At 39.3% G+C, this 21,992-nt stretch overlaps 2 protein-coding genes across 27 annotated transcripts in view; one reads left to right on the top strand and one right to left on the bottom strand.

The window, feature by feature from the left end:
- The first annotated feature begins 1,083 nt into the window (after positions 1-1,083).
- On the top strand, positions 1,084-21,850 carry CYB5R2 (cytochrome b5 reductase 2). The gene is made up of 10 exons (XM_068685136.1): positions 1,084-1,241; positions 1,326-1,472; positions 1,925-1,997; positions 4,408-4,514; positions 5,574-5,703; positions 6,848-6,931; positions 7,738-7,823; positions 8,626-8,725; positions 9,431-9,632; positions 21,317-21,850. The coding sequence occupies exons 1-9, from the start codon at positions 1,227-1,229 to the stop codon at positions 9,601-9,603; spliced, it is 915 nt and encodes a 304-aa protein (XP_068541237.1). The 5' UTR covers positions 1,084-1,226; the 3' UTR covers positions 9,604-9,632; positions 21,317-21,850.
- PPFIBP2 (PPFIA binding protein 2) overlaps positions 10,619-21,992 on the bottom strand; it is a 110,322-nt gene continuing 98,948 nt past the window's right edge. For 23 of the 26 annotated variants that reach the window (XM_068685104.1, XM_068685105.1, XM_068685103.1 and 20 more), the window contains 11 exons: positions 21,308-21,446; positions 20,501-20,629; positions 19,597-19,747; positions 19,327-19,438; positions 18,544-18,632; positions 17,633-17,755; positions 16,839-16,964; positions 15,812-16,000; positions 15,338-15,508; positions 13,646-13,711; positions 10,619-13,047 (listed from right to left, as the gene is read on the bottom strand). In XM_068685104.1, coding sequence (XP_068541205.1) covers positions 12,976-13,047; positions 13,646-13,711; positions 15,338-15,508; positions 15,812-16,000; positions 16,839-16,964; positions 17,633-17,755; positions 18,544-18,632; positions 19,327-19,438; positions 19,597-19,747; positions 20,501-20,629; positions 21,308-21,446 — 1,367 coding nt within the window. In that variant the 3' untranslated portion in view covers positions 10,619-12,975. Of the gene's footprint in view, positions 13,959-15,337; positions 15,509-15,811; positions 16,001-16,838; positions 16,965-17,632; positions 17,756-18,543; positions 18,633-19,326; positions 19,439-19,596; positions 19,748-20,500; positions 20,630-21,307; positions 21,447-21,992 lie in introns of all 26 variants that reach the window. The other 3 variants (XR_011097374.1, XR_011097375.1, XM_068685110.1) reach the window with 3 other exon arrangements.

Below are 21,992 nucleotides of genomic sequence, written 5' to 3'. Positions count from 1 at the left end.
TATTTGTTGGCCAACAACTTCACCCAGCAGCAGCAAACACCCAGCAACTTCCGTGCCTTAACAGCAACCCGAGGCAGCAAGGCATCTCCTGAATCACCCTTCTTGGTTACTTCCAGACTCTTTACATTCCTCATGGCCTCGTTGTTATGAGTCGGATGTTATCACCAACCATGGGTCTTGTCAACCCCCATGGCCACAGTCCCACACTGAGGAAGGGGGCTCCGTGTGACACCGGCTCAAGTCGTTGATGTATTTCAGGAGCAGAGCTGTTACATGTGGCCCTGGGCCTCCCTCCTTTTTGGCAGCCCGTGTAATGGAGCACTGGTTTATGTTTTGGTAGTGATTCCTCTGCTTTTGAAGTCAGGTAAGGAAAGCAGGTATTAACAAAGAATTTTAAACGAGTGGAGATGTATTTGTTCTCTGGTCTTCCGTAGTCAGTACTGAAGTAGGGCAGGAGACTGAATGTATTTTTCTTTCAGTCTTCTTACAAGTTACATAAAATACAAGCATTCTAAAAACAAGTCCGTGTCTGTGTGACATGGGCATGTTTTTATTTTAAATAAGTGGTTTTGAACCCTATGGCATGGCCTTGGACTTGTATTTTCTTTTAATTTGACTTCAGTGTCTGTCACAAAATTGATGCTCCTGTCCAAGGCTCTGTTGAGGAATAATGATGCTTAGTCTCTCAGTCTCTTTCTTCTTTTTCTTTTTGGTAGCAATCTGAAGCCCATAGATACTAAACGAGTTGGTAATGCTGCTTTGGCACTAAATAAAAGTTTGACCTAGTGGATATGAAGAAAGTAAGAAGTAATTCCTGTTCCCCCAGAAACACTCGCTAGCCGTTGTTTATCCTTCTTGCCCCCTTTCCCTGATTTCTTGCCCTGCTCTTGCTGCTTGCCCTGCTCTTGCTCCTTGCCCTGCTCTAATTGTTTCTTTATTGGTATTTTGCAACGCAGACCAGGGTCTGCGAGTGTGACAAAGTCCAGCCGCAGACACGAAGCCGATCGGCACCGCCTCTGCCTGGGTGACTGGCGTTGCGACACGGTACCTGCAATCCCGGTGCGGCCCCAATGGGCTTTGGCTAGGGCCGTGCCTATCGCACCCCGGGGGGAGGATGCTTCTCGGGGGAGGCCGGCCCAGGGGCTGGCACTGGGGGCCGGGCTGTGGGCAGGGCAGAGCCGAGCCGAGCCGTGCCAGCAGCCCGAGAGCGGCGGGGAGCTGCTGCCATGGAGGCGCTGGCGGTAAGGGGGCGGCAGGCGTGGTGCTGGGGGGATGGGGGGACGCGTGTGGGGTCGCTCCCTGAGCTCCTCTCCTTCTCCCCGCAGGAGGCTCCGGTGGCCGTGGCCGTGGCCGTGGTGGCTGCCTCGGCCCTGCTGCTGCTGCTGCTGCGGGGGGCGAGCCGGGGGCCGAGCCGCCCCCGCACCCTGCGGGACCCGCAGGCCAAGTACCCGCTGCCGCTGCTGGGCAAGGAGGTGAGCGGCGGGGCTGGGGGGTCTGAGCTGCTGGGGGGCCCAGGGCAGAGCTGAGGGTTTGCCCCTGGAAACGTTCGTGGCCTTGGGGCTGCTCCAGCAGGGCGAGCTCCTGGCTTGGTGTAGGGAAACCCTCCTGCAGCACGCTGCTGCCTGCCCCAGCCTGCCGGAGCCGTGCTCCCCTTTATGTAAGGATGCCGTGAGGATTGCGCAGTCAGGCAAAAGTGGCTCCTTGCGGAATTAAAAGGGGAGAAAAGCCTCCGGTTCTGACACTTCTCAGCTGTTTGAAGGCCATTTCCAATGCCCTTTGCGCTGCCCTGCTTGGCACTCGGCTTGCACGCTAACCAAGGGCAGGGGGACCGAGGCACGGCGTGGGGAGTGGGGTTTGAGATTCACAGCAGGGCTGATGCTGACCTCGTCCTGATTTTCCCTTTTTAATGATATTTTTTTAATAGGAAGTCAGCCATGATACCAAGAAATTCCGGTTCGGGCTACCTTCACCAGATCATGTATTAGGACTGCCTGTAGGTAAATATCAAAAACACGTAGTTACGTGCTACTTCTGAGTTTTAGGATTTTTACCAGTTTTAAGTGTGTACTCATAGCTCTTGGATTTCTGCTTGTGAATGCAGTGCTCATCAAAGGATGGGGTTAAAAGCTGCATCTGAAAGGAGCTGTGTCAGAGAGAAATGTGAGGCTGATTTCCCAGAGAGTCCTATTTCAGATGTTGTGTGCTCTTTGTGCTGCTTGTATCAAATTGTGTGGTGTGGCTTAGAGGCAAACAGTGAAACTGAACTGGGTCTGAGGAAATTAACCACTGTAGGCAGAAAATACACCTGTGAAATTTTTTTTTTAATACTACTTTTTTTTGTGTTCTACCTTTTCTCTCTGGTGTCCTCAGTTTGTCAACTGCCCTCATATTTTATTTACATTTTTTATTTTTGACAAATATGATAATATGCTCATAGATGAGGAATAGAAAAGCCTGGAAAGCTTGTAACTATTGTATGCAAAGCCAAGGGGAAAATACACCTCCTGTATATATGGAAGGTGTTGCAATGTTCAGAGCCGTTTCTGTGCATGCACTTAACTGTGATTTACCTCCACATGTGTGTACAACTTTGGCTTGCTTTCTGTGGTAGGAGATTAATTTCAGACTAGGACTGGCACTGTCTTCTCTCCTGTACCCTGCAAAACTGATGGCATTGAACCTTGGACCCTTGGACCTTGAATTAATGGTAATCTGGGCAGGGGAAGGTTCCCCTCACTGGTCTGCAGATGTGGCCCTGTTTGTTTTGTTCTGTGTTTGGCAGCTTCCCTTGAGTCAAGGTCTTACCAGTTGTGTGCTGTGAGCATGTTCTTCCTGCATGCTGCCTGCCAAGGGTAGCAGCTTCTTCAGGTTCGCTACAGGCTTCTATCAGAAAATGTAATTCAACTATCCGCAGTAACTAGCCAAATGGTAAATGAATTGGAACGTGTTCTGTAATGTTTGTGTTTATTCAGAGTTTTAAGAGTTTTTAAGATTTTAAATGTTTAAAAATTTATTTTTTTATTTTTTATTTTATTTTATTTTTTTTAAAGAACTTTAATAAATTCTTAAGAATTTAAGAATACGATTCTGGAACTGTATGTACCTGATTACTCCCTGGGAGATTCCTGCCTTCTGCTTTTTACCAGGATCATTTTACTAAAAGTGAAGTATTTCTGCTAGCACTGTTCCTGCTTTTTGTTTTCACATACATCCCTCTAGATTAATGCTGTTTGGCTGGGGAGACAACCCTTGGCAAGGAGTTCCAGTTGTCTTAACAAGCAGAAAGAAATCAGTACCTTTAAAGTCTGCCTTGTGGAGCATGAAGTTGGCCGAAGAGCTGTCAGTGGAAGCTGCAGCAGTTAGGGAGGCAGGAGTTATGAAGGAGGACTGTGGGCCAGAAAAATTGATAAATTGTTTCAGAATCTTTGGGAAATTTGCTCTGAGAAATTGCTGCTATTAAACCACGATATGTATTTATTGTTCCACGTGAACAGATGCATCCTTATTTTCACTTTATTAATGAAAATGTGAATAGCAGATTCCAAGATCCAGACAACACTTGAGAATGAGCAACAAACTTTCTATAGTTTAATAGAACAAACTTTCTATAGTTTAATATAAATTTCCTTTTTTCCTTTGTGTCTTATCCTGTCTTCTGTAACATAGTGGCTCTCCTCAGTCACCTTGTGCTCCAGAAATCCTAAACTCTTGCTGAAAAAAAGAAAAGGGCTCTCTGCTGACACCTGTAAAGCTGCAAAATTGTTATGAGCTAAATACCAAACCTATATATGGAAAGGAAAATCCTACAAAGTAGGTGCTGTCTTCTGACTAGCTGTGTAAACTGGAGATAAGCTGTGGGAGTTACAACTATGAAGGAGATTCCTTTTTTCAACAACACAGATCTTGTGCTAATACATAAAAACACAAGATAACACAAAATAACATCAGCTGGGGAAAGCCAAACTTTCCATCCTAGACAGCTTTCTTTTTGTTATCTGTAGTGGCCTTTGTGTTTTAACTCATATCTCCTTGGGATGAAGCTAAGAAAGATTTACCACACATAGTCCAGTCGTAGTTTGCTGTGCATGTACAACTGTATGCACTCTTTGTGTTGCGTGAGCATACATATGCATGATGTACACCATGACAGCAATTACGTGCCATGAAAATAATAATGGATTGTGCATCTATTTAAATATTATTTTTTTTTCTGGCTAGATTCAGAGTTTATATAAGAGACTAAATGTTTTATACAACATTTACATTGTACAGATTTTCTCCATCATTGCTTGTGCTTAGTGGCTTACAATACCTGCTTTTCTGTTTTGTCTTGTCCACCAGGCCTGAGAAAAATTTGAAACCAAGAGATGAAAAAATAAATAATTGGATTGTCATTCTTTCTCCTAGGCCAACATGTTTACCTTTCTGCAAAAATCAATGGTAATCTGGTGATCCGAGCCTACACCCCAGTTTCCAGTGATGAGACAAAAGGTTATGTTGATTTAATTATAAAGGTAAATTTTGTTTTTCTTGAATATAGATAAATTGCTAACTGCAAGGAAGGAAAGCACTTCATTTTGATGAAATGTAGAGTTTGTTTTTATTGGTCTTTTTTTCAAATAGGGTAATTGCATAGCAAACCCATTTCCCATTATCCTTGAATAATGAGTTGCATCTTGTATATCTGCTGTATGTCAGACAGAAATAGTGGAGGAGTGGAGGCAGGGGAGATGGAGGAGGGAGATGGAGAATCATTCCTCTGGCAGTACTGGACGAACTTCCCTAGTATTTCTAGTGCGGCAGTGAACAAAGAGCAATCACTCCGCCTGGAGCCGCCTTATGCTGTTACTAGCACTCACTGCTAATAGCTGTAAGAAGAAACAAGTCAATCAGGACTGTCTTTGGTGACCCTAGAGAGATTGCAATTATAAGTCTGTAAGCAACAGAAGTTGTACTAATGGGCTTATTAAGAAAATGGGGATATAGAAACAAATGAAATCCTTTAAGCTAGGGAATGCAGGATGATTTGATCCCAGGATTTCTGGATTTTCTAATCCTTTTCTAAGACAGAATTTGTCCTTAGGCAAAAATCATGACTTTATTTGTGCTCTCTGTTCTTCATGTTACACGTATAGAGAACTGCTATTAACTACTTAAAGCTTATCACGTGCTTTGAAAGGTGAAAAACCTGGCACGTGGCTGAAATCTCTGGGAAAGTTACAACAAGAAAAGATGGAGCAATGCTATTTTCAGAAGGAGTGATTACAAAAATGGGGTAACGTAAGGTTCTTGTTGGAGGGATAGTGAAATGAGGGCATCAATGCGTAATCTGCTTGCCACATGTTCTTACTCGCCTGGCTGTTTGCAGTGAGCATTAGGACATGTGGCATGAGAGAGCATTTCACCTATTTGGCTGCTTCCTTTTATGGGGCACAACAGATAACTGAGAGCAAAGAATTGTCTCAATCTCTCTTTCAGATGCTAAAATTCAGACCTGCAATGAAGTAGTCTTCAGTCTTTATTGCCTGCATGAAAGCTAATGGTTGATGTCATAGGCATGATTGTTTTTATAGGTCTACTACAAAAATGTGAATCCCAAGTTCCCAGAAGGCGGGAAGATGTCCCAGTACCTAGACAACATGAAGATTGGCGATGTTATTGACTTCAGAGGGCCAAATGGACTCCTTGTCTACAAAGGCTCAGGTACTGTTACACGAAGGGGGGAGAACAAAAGGGAGGAACTTCTATTAGTTATTCTCAGAGGTATTTTGTAAATCTTGGTAACTTTGTTGTAGAGGAGCAGCTTTGAAAAGTGAGAAAATCCACCTCTCCCGATCTTGACCATGAGCCCATCAGAGATGATTGTGATGGGTAAAGGTCCTTAGTGTTTAACAGAGTAATAGCTGTTTGTTGTCTTCCTCCTGGGACCACGTAATTAAATCTGGATAATCTCCTATTGCATTATATCGCTTGGAAGACTGCACTGCAAACACCTCAGACGTACATACAAGAGATGTTCCAGATGCAAGGGAGGTTGTGGCCTAAAATGCCACAAGATTCTGAGAATCTCAGTGTTGTTACTGAACAACCCGCTGACTGTCAGCCAGCTCCATTTCATTATTAAGCCAGGTCTGAGCTGACTGGGAGGAAGCTGTATGTCCAGAGAAGTAATCCTCTTTCAAGATGCAAGTATAAGACCAAAGGATTTTGCATTGATCTTGACTGAGAGGGACTGCGCACTTCAAATTCCTGCTTCAGGGGGATCAGTGCTCAGCACTTTTCTGGATCATCATCTTTTATGATGAATCGTACACTGATGAATCTGTTATATCTCAGAGGAAATGGGTGAAGAATGTTTTGCAAATGTTCCTTTCTGTGCTGCTGCTGTTCTTTGCTTTCAAGAGCAAAGTAGCTAGGAAGGCTTGTTGCTACTTACAGATTTTGTGGAAGATCATTGGAATATGTCAAGTGCCTTTCACATATGATATTTTTAAGGGCTTTATGTGGACACGTGGAAGTGTCTGCGAATGAGGATGATGATTGCCTTAGAAATCTGCTTCTCTGTATGTGCCGGGGTTACCTTTATCTGCCACTAACCTTCATACTTGCTGAGCAGCCAGTGATGTGGGAACCTATTACAAATGATAATGGTAAATCACTGGCTCAAAGTTGGTTGTTTATGTAGACAAAGAGGTTTCTATTCATGCTCAGTGTTGTGCTAAGCACGTTTAGCATTTACAGATCTGTCCTAATTAATTGATAGGCTGTAGGAATACATTCCCATGGAACTCGTATCCATTTTTGTTTAGGAGGTAATGTACCTATAGATGTTGAATATTTCTTCTAGGTACCTTTCTTATCAAGCCTGATAAGAAGTCTGAAGCACAGAAGAAGTTTGCCAAGCATGTTGGGATGATAGCTGGAGGAACAGGTAAAACTACTTTCATTCTCTAGAGTATCACTGTGTAGCAGTGTAGCAGTTCACATAGAGTGATACAGCAGTATCACTAGAGAATGAAGAGATCTTCATGGATGCTTGTGAGGAGTGTAAAACACTCTGTACTTGGAGAGCAAAGTGCTCCCATTGTCACAGTCTGAGCTGCTCTAACACTGCTGCATGGGTTTGACATCTAGGTCCACTGGGTTTAAGGAACACATTTTTAGTTGGTTTTTAGTTTGCCTTTAGTTTCTCACTGTTATAGTCTGCCAGTTATAGGCAATAAACTGCATTAATCTCCCTATGCTGAGTCTTTTGTCTGTGATGGTAATTGGTGAGTGATCTCCCTGTCCTTATCTCAACCCTGAATACTTTCCATCTTATTTTTTCCCCCTCCCCTTTGAGGAGGGGGAGCAAGAGAGTGGTTGTGGTGGAGTTCAGCTGCCCAGCTAGGTAGAACTGCTACACTGAGCTCCAGTGTCAATAACAAAAACTAATTTAGGAGAACGTCCTGAGGGTTAAATTACTGGATGTGATAGAGAATGCTGAAGAGGAAAGCCCCAAATCCATGTACTGTGGTTTTGTTCTCATTTTTAAACTTGAAATAAACTTTGTAACAACAAAAAGCCCCGACCTCTGCATTTGGCATGGATTAAAAATTCAGAGGTTTGTAGCCCTGTGCAAACTAAGCTCCCACTGAAGACTGATGAAGACTGAGGGAAGATAGCAATAATATTGAAACTGCAGCCTTACATGGGTTGAAAGACAGACCTGTTTTTTAACTGCTTTGTTTTGAACAGGGATAACTCCTATGTTGCAGCTTATCCGTCATATCACAAACGATCCTAAGGACTCTACAAAATGCTACCTTCTCTTTGCTAATCAGGTGAGCATTCTGTCCCATCTGTCCTTTATTAATGGTATAACTTTTCTGTTGGCCTCTGAGTTTTTGAAGTTGATGTGACATTGAGAAAATACTGCTCTGCATACATATACTTCATATTCTTCAAGTTTCTCTTTGATCTGTAATTTCAGCCAACCATATGTGACAAATGATATGATCTGAGGTGGCCTATCTAAAATGATCAGTATAGGTGGGAGCAGGAAGTGTTTATTATGTAAGTTCTTACTATGCTGTCTTGGGGTGAAGTGATTTATGGAGAAAGCGAATCAGAAAATTAGATGTAAGTATATAAATACTGCATGGTGCTGCTGTGGTTCCAATGCTCTTTTACTTGTTTTGAAGATGGCACTGCATAGTTCCACCTATACTCCGTAATTCCTGTATTGGAGTAAACAGTGTGAACAGATCCTTGTCCCTCTGCTCAGCTTACTCTTCATTGGTTTCAGTGAAACAGGATTTTGTTCTGTTTATCTGTTTCTAGTGATTCACCATGCTGTATTTGCTAGGGTCAGACAAATCCAGCTGTGATTTTAGCCTGGCTTCAAAAGTTGTTCAAATTGCTATCTTTAAAATTGTGTTCAGGTGACTACTAAGTCTCATAGTTTGTTGCTTTTTGTCTGAATTTACAGATGGTAGTACTGATAACAGCCTATAATGTAAGGGGAAAAAAACACACTTTGTTGGAATGAGTTATCATTGCATTTGTCTTGCTGCATGCTAGATAAGCTCACATCAGAGGGCATCTTGAGATGGTTTGGAGTTAAACAGCAATCTTACTTTGCAGACAGAAAAAGATATATTGCTAAGAGCTGAGCTGGAGGACATTGCCAAGAAGCACCCTGATCAGTTCAAAGTATGGTACACCCTGGACAGGCCTCCACAAGGTAGGCCACTGGTACACACCGGAAACATCTTTACTCCTCATTGTTTAACTGTCACAGTTTCACTCTTGTGAAAACTGCTGCTGTTTTTGTAACCCCAGCGTTCCAGCATTCTTCTCCTGGTGTATCAGCTTAAAGCACATACTTTCATATGTGGAAATAGATTTTTCCCATTTGGCTCACTTAAAGTGGTAGAATCATTAAATATTAGTCCTTGAAATCATTTAGTATTTCACTTTTTCTTTTTAAAATCTCTTAAAACTATACTGCAGAACTTCTGTCATCATTAAGCTTCTGCCACCTCACCACTGAATTTCTTTTCCTGTTTTTTTCTGAATGTGCTGAGTGGCACAGGTCTCAGTACCTGTCCCAGTATGACAGCTCTGGGTGACCTCTCTCCACTGGAAAATTGTATTCTTTCTGTTTATTCCCACCTGATAGCTAATTTCTTTTAAACCTATCTTTTATTCACAGACCTTCATGCGTGAAGGTCTGCACAAACCCCTTTCAACCAGATTCTTGCTATCCCATTCAAAAGGGACCACTAGGTTTTGAGCTCAGCGATTTGACCCTATCTTTGCTTGCAGTGATTGTGGCATAACTTTGCTGAATCTTCAGCTGCTTTGTAAGTACAACATATGCAGTTAGCTTTTTTAGCCTTCAGACAATACAGAGAGTTGAATTAATAGTTTAATTTATTTGTTTCAGACTGGAAGTACAGTTCTGGCTTCATCACTGCAGACATGATTAAAACCCACCTCCCTTCCCCTGGCAGTGAGACGCTCATTCTCATGTGCGGGCCACCACCCATGATTCAGTTTGCATGTCAGCCCAACCTGGACAAACTCGGCTATCCCAAGAGCAATACGTTTTCTTATTAACAGTGATGCCATCCAATACCTTTCCTTGAGTAAGTACTGCATATTTTCCTACAGGAACTGGTATGTAACTGGGCAGTATTTCTGCATGTGTTTTTTAGCTGTATAATTTAATTTCTGTGGTTTTTAACTTCATAATTGTCTTTGACTATTTTAATATTACAAGGCCGAGAAGTGATGTGGAAAGTGATTTAGTCTAAGCTTGCAAGTTAGTTTGAAATGTTACATCACTCGTTCTTAGGGAAAAAAAGTGTAATTGGAGAGGTAGGACAGAGATGAAATGACCTGTCTGTTAACATGGATACGGAATTTGGGAGCGGGTTATGAGACTAGACTAGGATAACATGAATGCTTGGCAGGTTATTCATTTAGTTCAGCCCAGTGAAGGGGAGAACAGAGAACAGTCTTTTTTCAAACTGCTGGTTTGTAGCCATTTACCAGGGTTTAAACAAAATGGCAGTGTGCCACTGAAAAAGCATTTGAACAGAATTTGGATAACACCTCAATTGTTTATTACTGTAGCAGAAATTCTTGTTAGTCTGACATTTATTCGGGATTATATAACTTCATGCTGACTTCTAATGGCCTTAGCTAAACAATCACTCTAAACTACAAATGAAGCTCTAGGCTGCCTATACAGACACGCATCCAGTGATGATTTTAGTGTTATTCCCTGTAAATGTAGTGCTTGCTCTTTTGGCAGTTTCAGAAATGTTCTTTGCTTAAGAGAAAACGTGGCATCTTCCTTCCTAGCGTACACTACGCTGAGTCAATCTTAAACTCAGCCATGCCTTGTCTGAGTGTTTCTACCATGTAGCATTTAATTTTTAGTCTTCAGGGTCTGAAGTACTGCAGGTTCATTTTCAGGAATTAGTTTATGCTACAATTGCCGTAAGGTCTGAAAAATCCTCGAGACAAAAGACTTGTTTCTTCAGATGCTAATGAATATGTTTACTAAATCTGTCCCTGGTCAACCACAAATATCTCTATAGGAATCATTCCACAGCCAGGAAAAAAATAGAGGAATATACACAATTTATTTATAACAGTCAAGAATTTATGCATTTATGCCTTTGCTATAACTAGGATTTCTTACTATATACAAAAAAAGATTGTGTAGGTTGAATATTCACAGCCAGGATAGCACAATACCACAACGAGTTATAAATACATCCTCAAAAGAATCTGCTTGGAATATCTCAGTGACATTAAGGCTGCTCCTGTCAGAGCAGCTTATCCTAGTTGTAATACTGCAATACTTAAGTTTGGTTAATTAAACTGACAGAATATTTCGTGTCCCTGTAGTATATGATCTGGTCGTTAGTGTAAACTGCCAGATTAGAGATGTGCTTGACTGGTATGCTTGGTAGCCTTTAGTAAGTATTTTTAGTTGGCTGCTTTCTCACTCCTACTGATTTTCAATTAGCAGTGTATTGTTCAGTGATTGAAACAAACAAACAAGGAAAATCCAGTAGCCTTAATTTTAACATTTTGGACAATTAAATTATTCATTTGGCTTTTAAAATGTGGCGATACAGTGTAGGGTCTGTTAGGAGAGGCTCATGGAGCGAGGGCTAGAGTAGGCTACCTTTAAAAAGTGCAATTGATGGCTTTCAAAGAGCCCATGCTACATACTCTGGACAGTACCTGAGATTTCCCTTTAATTTGGGAAGGTTTATGGCTAGGCCTGCCCTCAGGCTATATTGATACATAAACCAACATCCTGAAGCCAGAAAGGAGCGTAACATAAACCATCCAAAGACAGAGACTTTTCTTTATAATTTGGTAGATTTCTTTTCTGGCGCTTCTCTATTTGCTAAGATATCCTGCTAGTACCTTGTTAATACAGGCACATGCCAACAGATGCCGCAAGTAATTGTTGCTGTAAAAGAGACACTTTGACCCTTGAACCCTCAAGTAAGTAGTCAGAGGGTGTATTTCCCTCTGTTACAGTGCTGTAGTCCAGCCTAGCTCAGCAGAATAGCAGCAGATTTATTTTGTTAGGTTACAAAGAAAAAAAAAGCTTGTTTTATTATGGTACTTGTCTGATGCTCCCTAGTGGCATTTTACACATGACAGGACAATAGTATTGACCTCCTATTGATAAATAAAATACTCTATGAAAATCTATCTGTAGCTGGGATGAAAAGACAACTGGAAGTGTAATAGCAATATTGTTTATAGAAACATCACCAGTTCTCATGCAAATGTTACAGTTTCTGCTACAGGCACCAGGCCTGAGGGCTGTTTGCAGGTATACGTGTATGTTTTATTAGCTGTTACACTAGAAAGAAAATACAATGGCAATAAGCCTGTCATTACTGGTCTTAGAAGGCTCTCTCTGATCTGTTTAAACTGCTCAGAAGGCTTATGAGCATCCTGATGTTTGCACGTGTGCCTCAGTACCAACCATTTTAGACAAATGTAAATGTACAGAAAAAGCACCTTCAATAGTTCTACTTAAGGACACATCACTTAAAACAAAACAGGGAATCACGGTGGAAATTCTGTTGTGCTTACAGAGTACAGCAAACATTATCCTGACATTTTAAACTTACATTTTATATTAATTAGTGTTGTGATTGCCCCTTGATCATGAACAACTTAGTGCTTATGTAAAAATCAAAAAATAAAGAAAAATCAATTTAAACAAAGAGCCAGCTTTTGAATCTACTAGTTCTCTTGGTAGTCTCAATGTTACTTTTCAATAACTTTTCCTGCTGCAGCTGTTCAGTATCTTTTGAGTTAGTTTAAGATGTGTGAGCAGGCCATCCAGATTGTCATCCTCGTGATAAAAGCAAGGGCTTGGTGCATAGTAATCTTTTATTTTCCCCTTCTACACTGCACTCAGAGAAAGAGGGCAGGACCTGTACTAATGAAAGGGATGAAAGTATCTCTGGCAAGACTGTAGTAGTACTTAGTGAGCCATCAGAGCTGCACTTGCCAGCATCTGTCTGAATTGCCATGTGGCTATGGTCAGTCCATGTGGTAAAATAGAATATTAATGATTCTTGCATTACAAGTTAATTATAAAAATAAAAAAATATAAAAGCTCTTTCCTAGAGCAGTACAGAAACACACATGTAAAAAGATGACAAAATACAAGGGTAAAACATACTGTCTTTCCGGACTCTAGAAAATAAACAGTTCTGTACAACTTCTCTCAATACCTATTTGACATTACGTAATACAGAAACAGTGCAGAGGGAAGTAACCTGTGAAGTGTTGCTATGTTAGCAAAAAAAAAAAAATGCTATGTGGTGAGTCTCACTGGTGGGAAAGAGGCAAAACTCTGCAGTACCACAGCATCAAGTGTCTCCTGGCCACCCCTCTGGACAGGTATGAGGTATTGGTGTTCTTGGTCACACTGAAACATCATCTCCAGTCTTCAAAGGTAGGTGTTAAAAATCTGCTGTCATTTAGCATTTCATCTTGGCTTAACATTGTCTGAAAAAAAAATGCAGCAAGATGTGAACGAGTAAAATATATTCAGTTAAAGGCCTATGGTTAAAGAAATTAAGCTGTAATAAGACCAGATGCCCAACAGAGGGGGTTAGAGCCACATAAAATTAAAAGGAATCTGGAATGCTGCTTTAAATAGTGACACTGTTATTTGATTGAGGAAATATTCACAAAAATTGTGTGTGACATTATTCTTTATATCCTTCAGTCACTTCTTGATTTTAAAAAATCAGCTGTTATAGAATCAGGAATATATACAGTGATTTTGTGCCCCCCCCCCAAAGATTTCTAGCTCTTCTAACTCTTCAAATCTTACCTCTTCACAAGATTTTGAGATGAATATCTGTTATTGGCTCAAAGAGATAGCATAATTCATAAGAACTTAAAATTGGCTTAAATGAAACTTAATTTCTAGTATGAAGTGTTTTTTTTTTTTGACTGCGTATGTGTAGCGAGGCTATAAAGAGTTGCATCACAAGAATAGCAACCCACTTACTCTTAACCGCCACCAGCAATGACCGACTTGCACTGAATTCTAGCAGAATACATTAGTGACTTTAAAACAAGTAAAATTGATACATACCGTAAGATTGCTTATGCCTTGAGAAAAAGCCCCTATTTGCTTTACTGTTCCTTCTGAATGTTCCATCTGTAAAAGTATTCAGCAACTGGTTCAGATCAGACAGTATGTGCAATTTTATTCACTCTACCTGCATCTTTGGAAGGTCTCTCTGCCTTGACAAATGAAGCTGCAGTATTTTTAAAAGTTCTGATTTCTGCACTTTGGAAAGTTACACATTAACAAAAACATCTCCATGCTAAGAAGTACATGAAAATGCATTAGTTATAGAAGGATTGAATCCTGATGAAGAAAGACTGATTCTGTGAAACTTTAGCTGTAATTCACAAAGAAAAGAAGAAGTTTAACTGGTATTTGCAGTGAAGAGCAATATTTTCCAGAAGGCAAAACACACAAAATAATTTTGGCAATATACCTCCATAGGCAAAAGCAATAACTGTCCATAATACAGCCCTACCTGTTCTTACACAAAAAGGTTATCCGTTCTAAGGCATTAAGGTTTCACTGTGTGACCACATAGTCAGAAGTCAGGCTTAGGTAGAAGACCACTTCCCTAACGAAAAATCTAGTATTTATGTAATGCTTGAACAGCTACATGTTGTAAGCTGTTGGCTCAAGATTAATACATTCTCTTTCAACTCTTAACCACATAACTGGACATCCACACTAAATTACGGTTTGTATATTCAATTCTGTCAGGGTTTTGCTATTGTCCCCAGTAAAGAAGAGCACTTTATTTTCACTAACGTGCACACAGAAAAAGGACAATGGTTAGATAATGAACACAAATGAGATGTTAGATGCAGTAAACCATGCAAATGACAGAATGACTTTCATAGTTAGTCTTATCAGTTTTGTGACCATTCTCTCATTAGGATTAAAATGTTTCACTGAAGGTCACTGGAGATAGGACAGTTACCCCAGTTACCTCTGTCTGGATCTTGTGTTGACAAAGTTCACACAAGCCTCTGTTAGCTCCATTTTTCAGGGCTTACATCCTTTTACACAAAAGCAAAGTTGAATAGAGTTCAATTTGTTTTAGTCTTCATCATTTGTATGATGTCTAGACATGGTTTCATTTAGCAGTTCACTACTAAATAACAAAAGTGAATTACTTAAGTATTGGTTTATTAATAATCTTGTTCATTATTGAGGCACTGTTTTCATGGATACCTGTTTAAGCATAACTACTTCCCACTGTACATAATGAAAGAATTCAGTTGGATGCTTTGATTAAGCTGTTAAAAAATATACAACCCAGTTGTACTTTAATATATAACTTGATAGTTCTGTACAAATTAGTCCAAATTTATTACATTAAAAACCACCCATATAAAGATAAAGAAAAAAGTTGTGTTCGGTACTCAGATTATGAAAGCTAGAAGTACAAAAGTCTTGTGTTTACTGCAGCCTCCACTTTAACTGTCAAGATATGTTGACCTTCATAGTGTAAAGGTGTTACATTCCTGAAAAAGGGCTTTAAAATGGATGAGTTTATCATTATGTTGATTAAAAAAACAACAACAAACCTTAACATTCTTAGTATAAACTCTTTCAAGTGTCCATAGTCAATACTTTCTCAATGAGTTCATGCGGATGTAGCAAATACTGTTATATGCTAACATTTCATTATTTGCAAGCTTTGGAATGCAAGGAGAGGGTGAGATGAGAATGGCGTCAGTCTGTTTGTCCCACCTGATCCAGCTCCCTATCAGTGAATGGACTAAGTCCTTTGTATCCACCATAGTTCTTCTGAGTACCGTTTGTAGCACCTGGATTTGTATCCATAGGACAAATGTAGTCTGTTGATTCATCAAATTTCTTTTTTCTTAAGTTTCCAAAATGTGAAAATCCAAGTTTCTTTGGCTACAAGAAAAAGAAAACAAGTTTTAAATTAGAAGAATATTTAAAGGACAACCTTATTTAAAATCCTTTCCTTTTTATTTACTAATGTGCCTTAGTCCTTCAAGTATGTAAGACTCTAAACTAAATAAATTTGTTTCCAAATTGGGAGTTACCAGTTCATTTTAAATACAGTTAGCAAAAAGTGAAATGCCTCAATATCTAGAGCTAAGGAGAACGTAACACCACTTCTAGAACTGACCTCTCCCCACACATATATGCCCCTTATTTTCTTTATAAGAAAAATATAAAGCAGTATGTACGTACCCGAACCTTGGCAGTGGTGGTCAGAGGTGTGTATGCTGTTGACTCTGTTATATCTCTTTTTTCTTGCTGTGCCTCTGGTCCAATTAATATATTAAAATTGGTTGTTAAGTGGCGTCGCAGTAGGGTCTTTTGAGGTGGAATATTCAGCAGCATTGCCAGTGTGTCACCATTGAAGCGAGGTTCAAGAATCTATTAAAAAGATAGCAAATAGTTAACCATATAAAATCAATAGTAAACCATTACAGTGCTTATCAGAGGGATTTCTTCATTCTAGCTATCTACATTAGACATTTTATAGCTCCATAGTGATACGAGATTTGCTAGGTTTGAATAGGAAATACATGAAAACAGGCAGTAAAATACAGAGTATGATCAGACAAACACCTAATTATATTTATTACCAATCTTTGCAGTTGCTTGGATTGAACAGAATCGTTTTGGATATTTTCTGCTATACTTTTAATATGGTATTACTCTGAAAATATGAACTTAATCTTAGCACAATCTTTTTCTATTTCATTTTTGCAAAAATTCTATGGTACTAGAATAACAGTTTTCAGAACTCTTGTTTTTGCTAAGCTACAACTAGTTCATGTTTTGAATCAAGAAAAAATCCCATTCCTGATTGCAGGCAACACTAATGTGATTTCAGAACAATTACTTCCTGTGTCACGGTGTTGGCTCAGAATTCTATTAAAACCTCCCCAAGAAACACTCAAGGATTCTTAAACAAGTAATTTTCTCACAGAATAGGTTTCGTTTTGTTTTGTTTTTGTATTGTACTACTGTTAAACGCATGCACAGCTTTGATTATAAAAAAAAGTCTTAGTTCCTTTTTTATTTTACTTTTCCTTTGTATAATTAAAGTGTATGGATCAGATGCAGAGGCTTTTTTAGAAGTCCTGATCAATTTGCAAATGTATGTTCCTTCCAGCTTGACAAACACTAGATACCAGATACAAGATGTTTTGCATCAGTCTGTCAATTCTTAGTAGATATGCAGTAATATGTTAAAAAGAATTCTTACAATGAGGCCACCATGCACTCCACTTCCTCGAAGGTTTGGTGCGTATTCTGCCAGATCAACTGATCTGAGCCATTCCATCACTCTGTGATTGGACCACTGCACTACTTCAGAAGGTGAAACGTTATTCTGTTAAGGTAACCAGAAAAGATGGATGATGACAACATTGCCTTCTCTGTCACCACATGCTCACAAAACATATCTTTAGTTTAGATTGAAAACATCATTCCTCCTTTTCAACAAAGGAGAGTATTCCCCAATTCTTAGATACTGATTCTGTTCAGATGAAACCCATCTATTGCATCAAGTTCTAAAATAAAAGAGACAACAGATGCTGGGTGAAAAAAAAAAAAAAAAAGATCATTTTGAGAACAGCATTATTGTCAAGGCTTTGATACTATGACTAGGAATAAGCTATGTTGATCAGGTAAGGCAAGAATCCATACAGTCTTAAAGTTAAGTTAGGACGACAACAAAAGAAGTATTCCAAATTGTTCTTTCAAAAGTTGAATTAACTTAAAATTAATTAATGATGAATTAACTTTTAACTTAAAACTAAGCAAATGATTTCTAAAGGAAGATGCATGAGATTCAACTAATAAATGCTTCAAGCACTTAAGGACTTTATAGGTTCTTATTATTAGTGAGTACATGGTATATTCCAGAGCAGGAATGCATGCAACTACTGCTTTAGAGGCAATTCTCTAGTAGTTGGGACTGAGGTGCTATTATTCATGGGGTATAATAATGGGGTAATAAGTGCTTGTTTAAATTAAATTACTTAAACATTCTTTTACCTCCTCAACTGGTCTTCTGCGTAGACAGTGGGGGTTAAAACTGTTGACATGCAGCACATGAATGGCACATTTAATACTCAGATGATGCAGCTGACTGGTGACTTTCAGAAAGAGAAGATCATTCTGTAAAAGAGAGAGCTTTCTAAGTGGCACAGAATACACACTAAGATAGGTACTTTCCCCAACAAGTAAGATATCAAGCTTGATATATTTTACTATTGTACCATAATGAGATGGCTAAAAACTGAAGTTTATAGCTTATTTGGTAAAATCAAGGCTCGGGGATAGTTTTAAAATACCTGATTGTTTTTGATCTGGCTAAGATCCTGGTGTGGTAGGATTGCTGAAGCCAGCAGCACACATCTAGCATGGCACAGTACGGATCATACTTCTATAGCAAAGGCTCCTCAAGCAGCATGGCAATGTTGTATTTTTGGTAACAGCTAAATGTAGGTGTTTTTTCATAGAACACCAAAACAAATATTTCACTATCCAAACCTGGGCAAGGAAGCTGTAAAAGTAAACACACTGGCTATGTGTTTACTGCTGATTTGGTGAGAGCTTTTTTGCTGCTTATCTTTAATTTATATAATATTGTTGCTAACTTCGTGAGGAGAACAAAACAATCCAGAAGCTGTATGTAAAACAGGTCATTTTACCTTCATTTTTGATGCGTTTTATGATATTGGAAGAGAAGCTTGTAGAATGCAGCTGCAAAAGCCTACATTACTTATTTTATATACCTTGGGAACAGTGATCATGCACTAAACACCACCAAGGAGTTATTACTAGCACTATTTCTGGCTTGCAGAAGTCTTTAACTGCTCACGTTCTAAGAAAAAGTCTGTAATGGTTTGCTCATTCTAAAGTTCAGAGTTAAGTTAAACTGAGGCAAAAGGATTTTAGCTTACCACAGTTAAATACTGCAACATTCTCCCATCAACTCTGGACTCGTGAAACTGGTCTTTGTACTGAGGTAAACCAATGTCATCAAGCCAGCCTGCAGATACAAGAACAGTGGTGTACCCAAATGTGGGTCAGTAAGAATGAAGCCCTTCTAATCTGGGCAGGCTTCTTCTGAGGCATTCAGGTAGCTCATTCTGCTTACTCACCTCTCTAAAGGACAGCCTCATAGCAGAAGCCTAAAAGCAATTCATCCAGCTTTTCCTATAATACCCCTGCAATACTTTAAATACAAACCTTCTGTACTGTAAAACTTAGCTTTTGCTAGACTGAGACATACCACCCATAGTGTACATTCATTGTCCTTCAAGATGGATGGGCCTGCAATACCTTTGTTTAAGCAGGTATCAGACATCTTTTAACAGCACTAAGTTTCAACAGGGCAAAATTTTTCATAGAATGGGGGTTTTTGTATTGTTCTTGATGTTCAAATATGGTTGCATGGAATGAAGTTCCCATTGGAACTCTACCTTTCAGATTGCAGAGTACTGAACTACTTTATGAAACACGGGCACCATGAAAAGCATCAGACTATTAAATGCTATGTGCTTTATAAAGTATTCCACCCAGCGCTGACTTCTAGTTGAGATTATGTGGAGTATGCAGATAAAGAAGGAAACCCCATAGTCATCTATTTGTAGAACTACTCTTTTTTCTTTTTTCATTCCTGCTCAGCTGCGTAAGAAAAAAAAATATTTTACAAACACTTCCACAATCCTTCAAACACTTACGTGTCACCCAGATATGATCGAGTTGTGCAGATTTCTCATCTTGTTTTGCATTTATTGATTTAATGGCCAAAACTAATTTCTTCCTGTGCAGTGGATGCTTTATTCCCATTTCCTGTAACAATAACCATTAAAAAAGTAGTTTGCTCTTTTCATCTCGTTAAACAGCTACTGAAACATTTCAAAAAGGTAGAATTGCCAATTGTCTGAAGGGATCTGGTTGTACTGAATCAAGATTTATGGTTGCTTGAGAAAAACAGTTACAGATATTACCTTTTCCATGTCCTGAGGTGTTGCAGTTAACAGCGTATGGCCTGAAGTCACCCACTGCCGTGCAAAAATGACGTACTGCCCTAGACCAAAGTCCTCAAGCCAGTTACAAACTCTCTCAGTGCTCCACTGAGCAAATGGAGCATTGTAGTCACTGAAAAGTAAAATAACTCTTTGAAACTCTTACAGGAAAGAATACGGTTCTTATCAGAAAGATCATTACATACCAGAGGAAATACTACAGCCTAGGTCCTAGTATTCTTTATCCTGTGAAATAATAAAGCCCAACAGCCATTCTCTCAGTATGTGCTGTGGTAGTAGTGTCACAGAATCACAGAATTTCTAGGTTGGAAGAGACGTCAAGATCATCGAGTCCAACCTCTGACCTAACGCTAACAGTCCCCACTAAACCATACCCCTAAGCTCTACATCTAAACATCTTTTAAAGACTTCCAGGGATGGTGACTCCACCACTTCCCTGGGCAGCCTGTTCCAATGTCTAACAACACTTTCGGGTTGTCCTCCTAATCTGACTGCCTAGCTTCCTCTTGTGAACAGTTGGAGCAGGGTAGGGTGATAAGGATTAAAGTTTCCCACTTGAAAATAAAGAAAAGGGTAATTAATTGCTGAATTCTCAGCACTGCAAATATTCCCACATGAGATGGTAATAAGTTTCCTTGTTCTTTAATAAAGGTGAAATTTTGGTGCTGCTACCTGCAGCTGAAGGAGTGCAGATAGGCAAGCTAATCAGGATACATTTTCTACCAGGGAAATTCTTTCCAGTTGGGGAATTCCATGTGTAACGAAGTATATTGGACAATGTAATGCACAAGAGAAGTGTTTTGCTGTTCAGTGTATTTAACAGCATCTTTTAATACACTGTGCAAGGAAAAGAAGAAATCATTACCTTTTCTGGCCTTTGGTTTCCTTTGATCTGGATAACCGAGGCCCAGCTGTTGCACGGAGACCGCCTCTTCGGAACTCTGCCAAACCCAGATCGTCTGCAGGGAAGTTACCAGACTGAGTTCTTCGTATTCTTTCAAAACAAGAGCGCCAAGACAGTACTATTAGCGTCCAACAGAGAACATTTGTTTCATATGGAAACTATAATGACAACTAGAAGCTGTATCAATCTTCCTGTAAACCACAAACATATGATTCAAGCAGCAGCCAAAGAAGTTCCAAGCAAACACTGTCTAGACCAAACTCTGAGTAAAGAAAAAAGCTCTGCAAAACAGCCATGACCTTTCAACACAAGTAATAATCTACACTGGAGGTCAGGCTTCTAAACATCTGCTGTCCTGAAGCAGATAAAATGAACGCAGTAAATCTCAGTCCCCCTGCTTTTTGTTTCTTTTGTTTTCTCAGACTTTTTTTTTTTTTAACTGAAGGCTCCTGTAATGAACAACTGACTATCATTTAATTTTTTCATAGCTACTGAAACTGTTGGTACTCTAAATCTTTAGCATTATAACAACACAGCAGAATATGTTATTTCTTCCAATAACGTGATGCTTTGTATATTACCATGCATTTTCCTCCACCCATGTGCACATAGAGACACACCTGTACAATCACAGAACAGAGCTGCTTTTCCTCCTTTTCCTGAACTTTATTTTATTCTTGCTGTAGGTACCGTAGCTTTTACTGGGAACCGAATTAATTCTGTTGAAATACTTTGATAAGAAACTAAAAAAAAAATAAAATATCTTACTTTCCCCAGATTTTCTTGATCCCTTTTGGACTCTTTCTATTTTCTGGAGACAGTGGAGACTGTGGACCTGAATCCGTTCCAGAAGAAAGAGGTGAAAGGTCATCTGAGACTACTGTACCATCCACGTTCTCTGTTTCTCCTGGGTTAAGAACAGTAATAGTCACATTTTTTACTAACTGTTGACAAAGTGGTTATCTGGGAGACTAATACTTTAAAAAAAGAAAAAAGGTAATAAATAAGTAAAGATAAAATAAAATGTTCCTGTATAAAAAAGTATTGCTCAGAAGGGGAAAAAAATATTAGCTGTACATTTCACACCAAAAAAAAAGAAAAAAAAAAAGAGTAAAACAGTATTGTTGTTTCAATTTATTTAAAAACATTATTTTAATTAATTCAGAATCTTCACTTGGGTCTGCTCTTGCCTTTCTACTGTTAATACCAAAACTCTTCCATTAAAATCGGTGGGAATTTTTCTGTTTTCACTAAAGTAAGATCATGAACAAGTATTAAAAAAAATAAAAAATAAATCCCATATGAATGCCATAGAGGGAAAGCTCTTATTTCATTTCAGCACTGCACTTAAGAAATTCAATGTGGATTGCCCCCTTGGTATTAGTATTTTATAGAGGAGAGAAAGGGAGGGAAAAAGGAAAGGAAAAAATAAGTAGCAAAATTCATGTTAAAG

This window comes from Anas acuta, chromosome 5 (genome assembly GCF_963932015.1).
Source record: "Anas acuta chromosome 5, bAnaAcu1.1, whole genome shotgun sequence".
In the NCBI taxonomy this organism is placed as follows: domain Eukaryota; kingdom Metazoa; phylum Chordata; class Aves; order Anseriformes; family Anatidae; genus Anas; species Anas acuta.
This window is presented reverse-complemented; position numbering and strand designations above follow the sequence as displayed.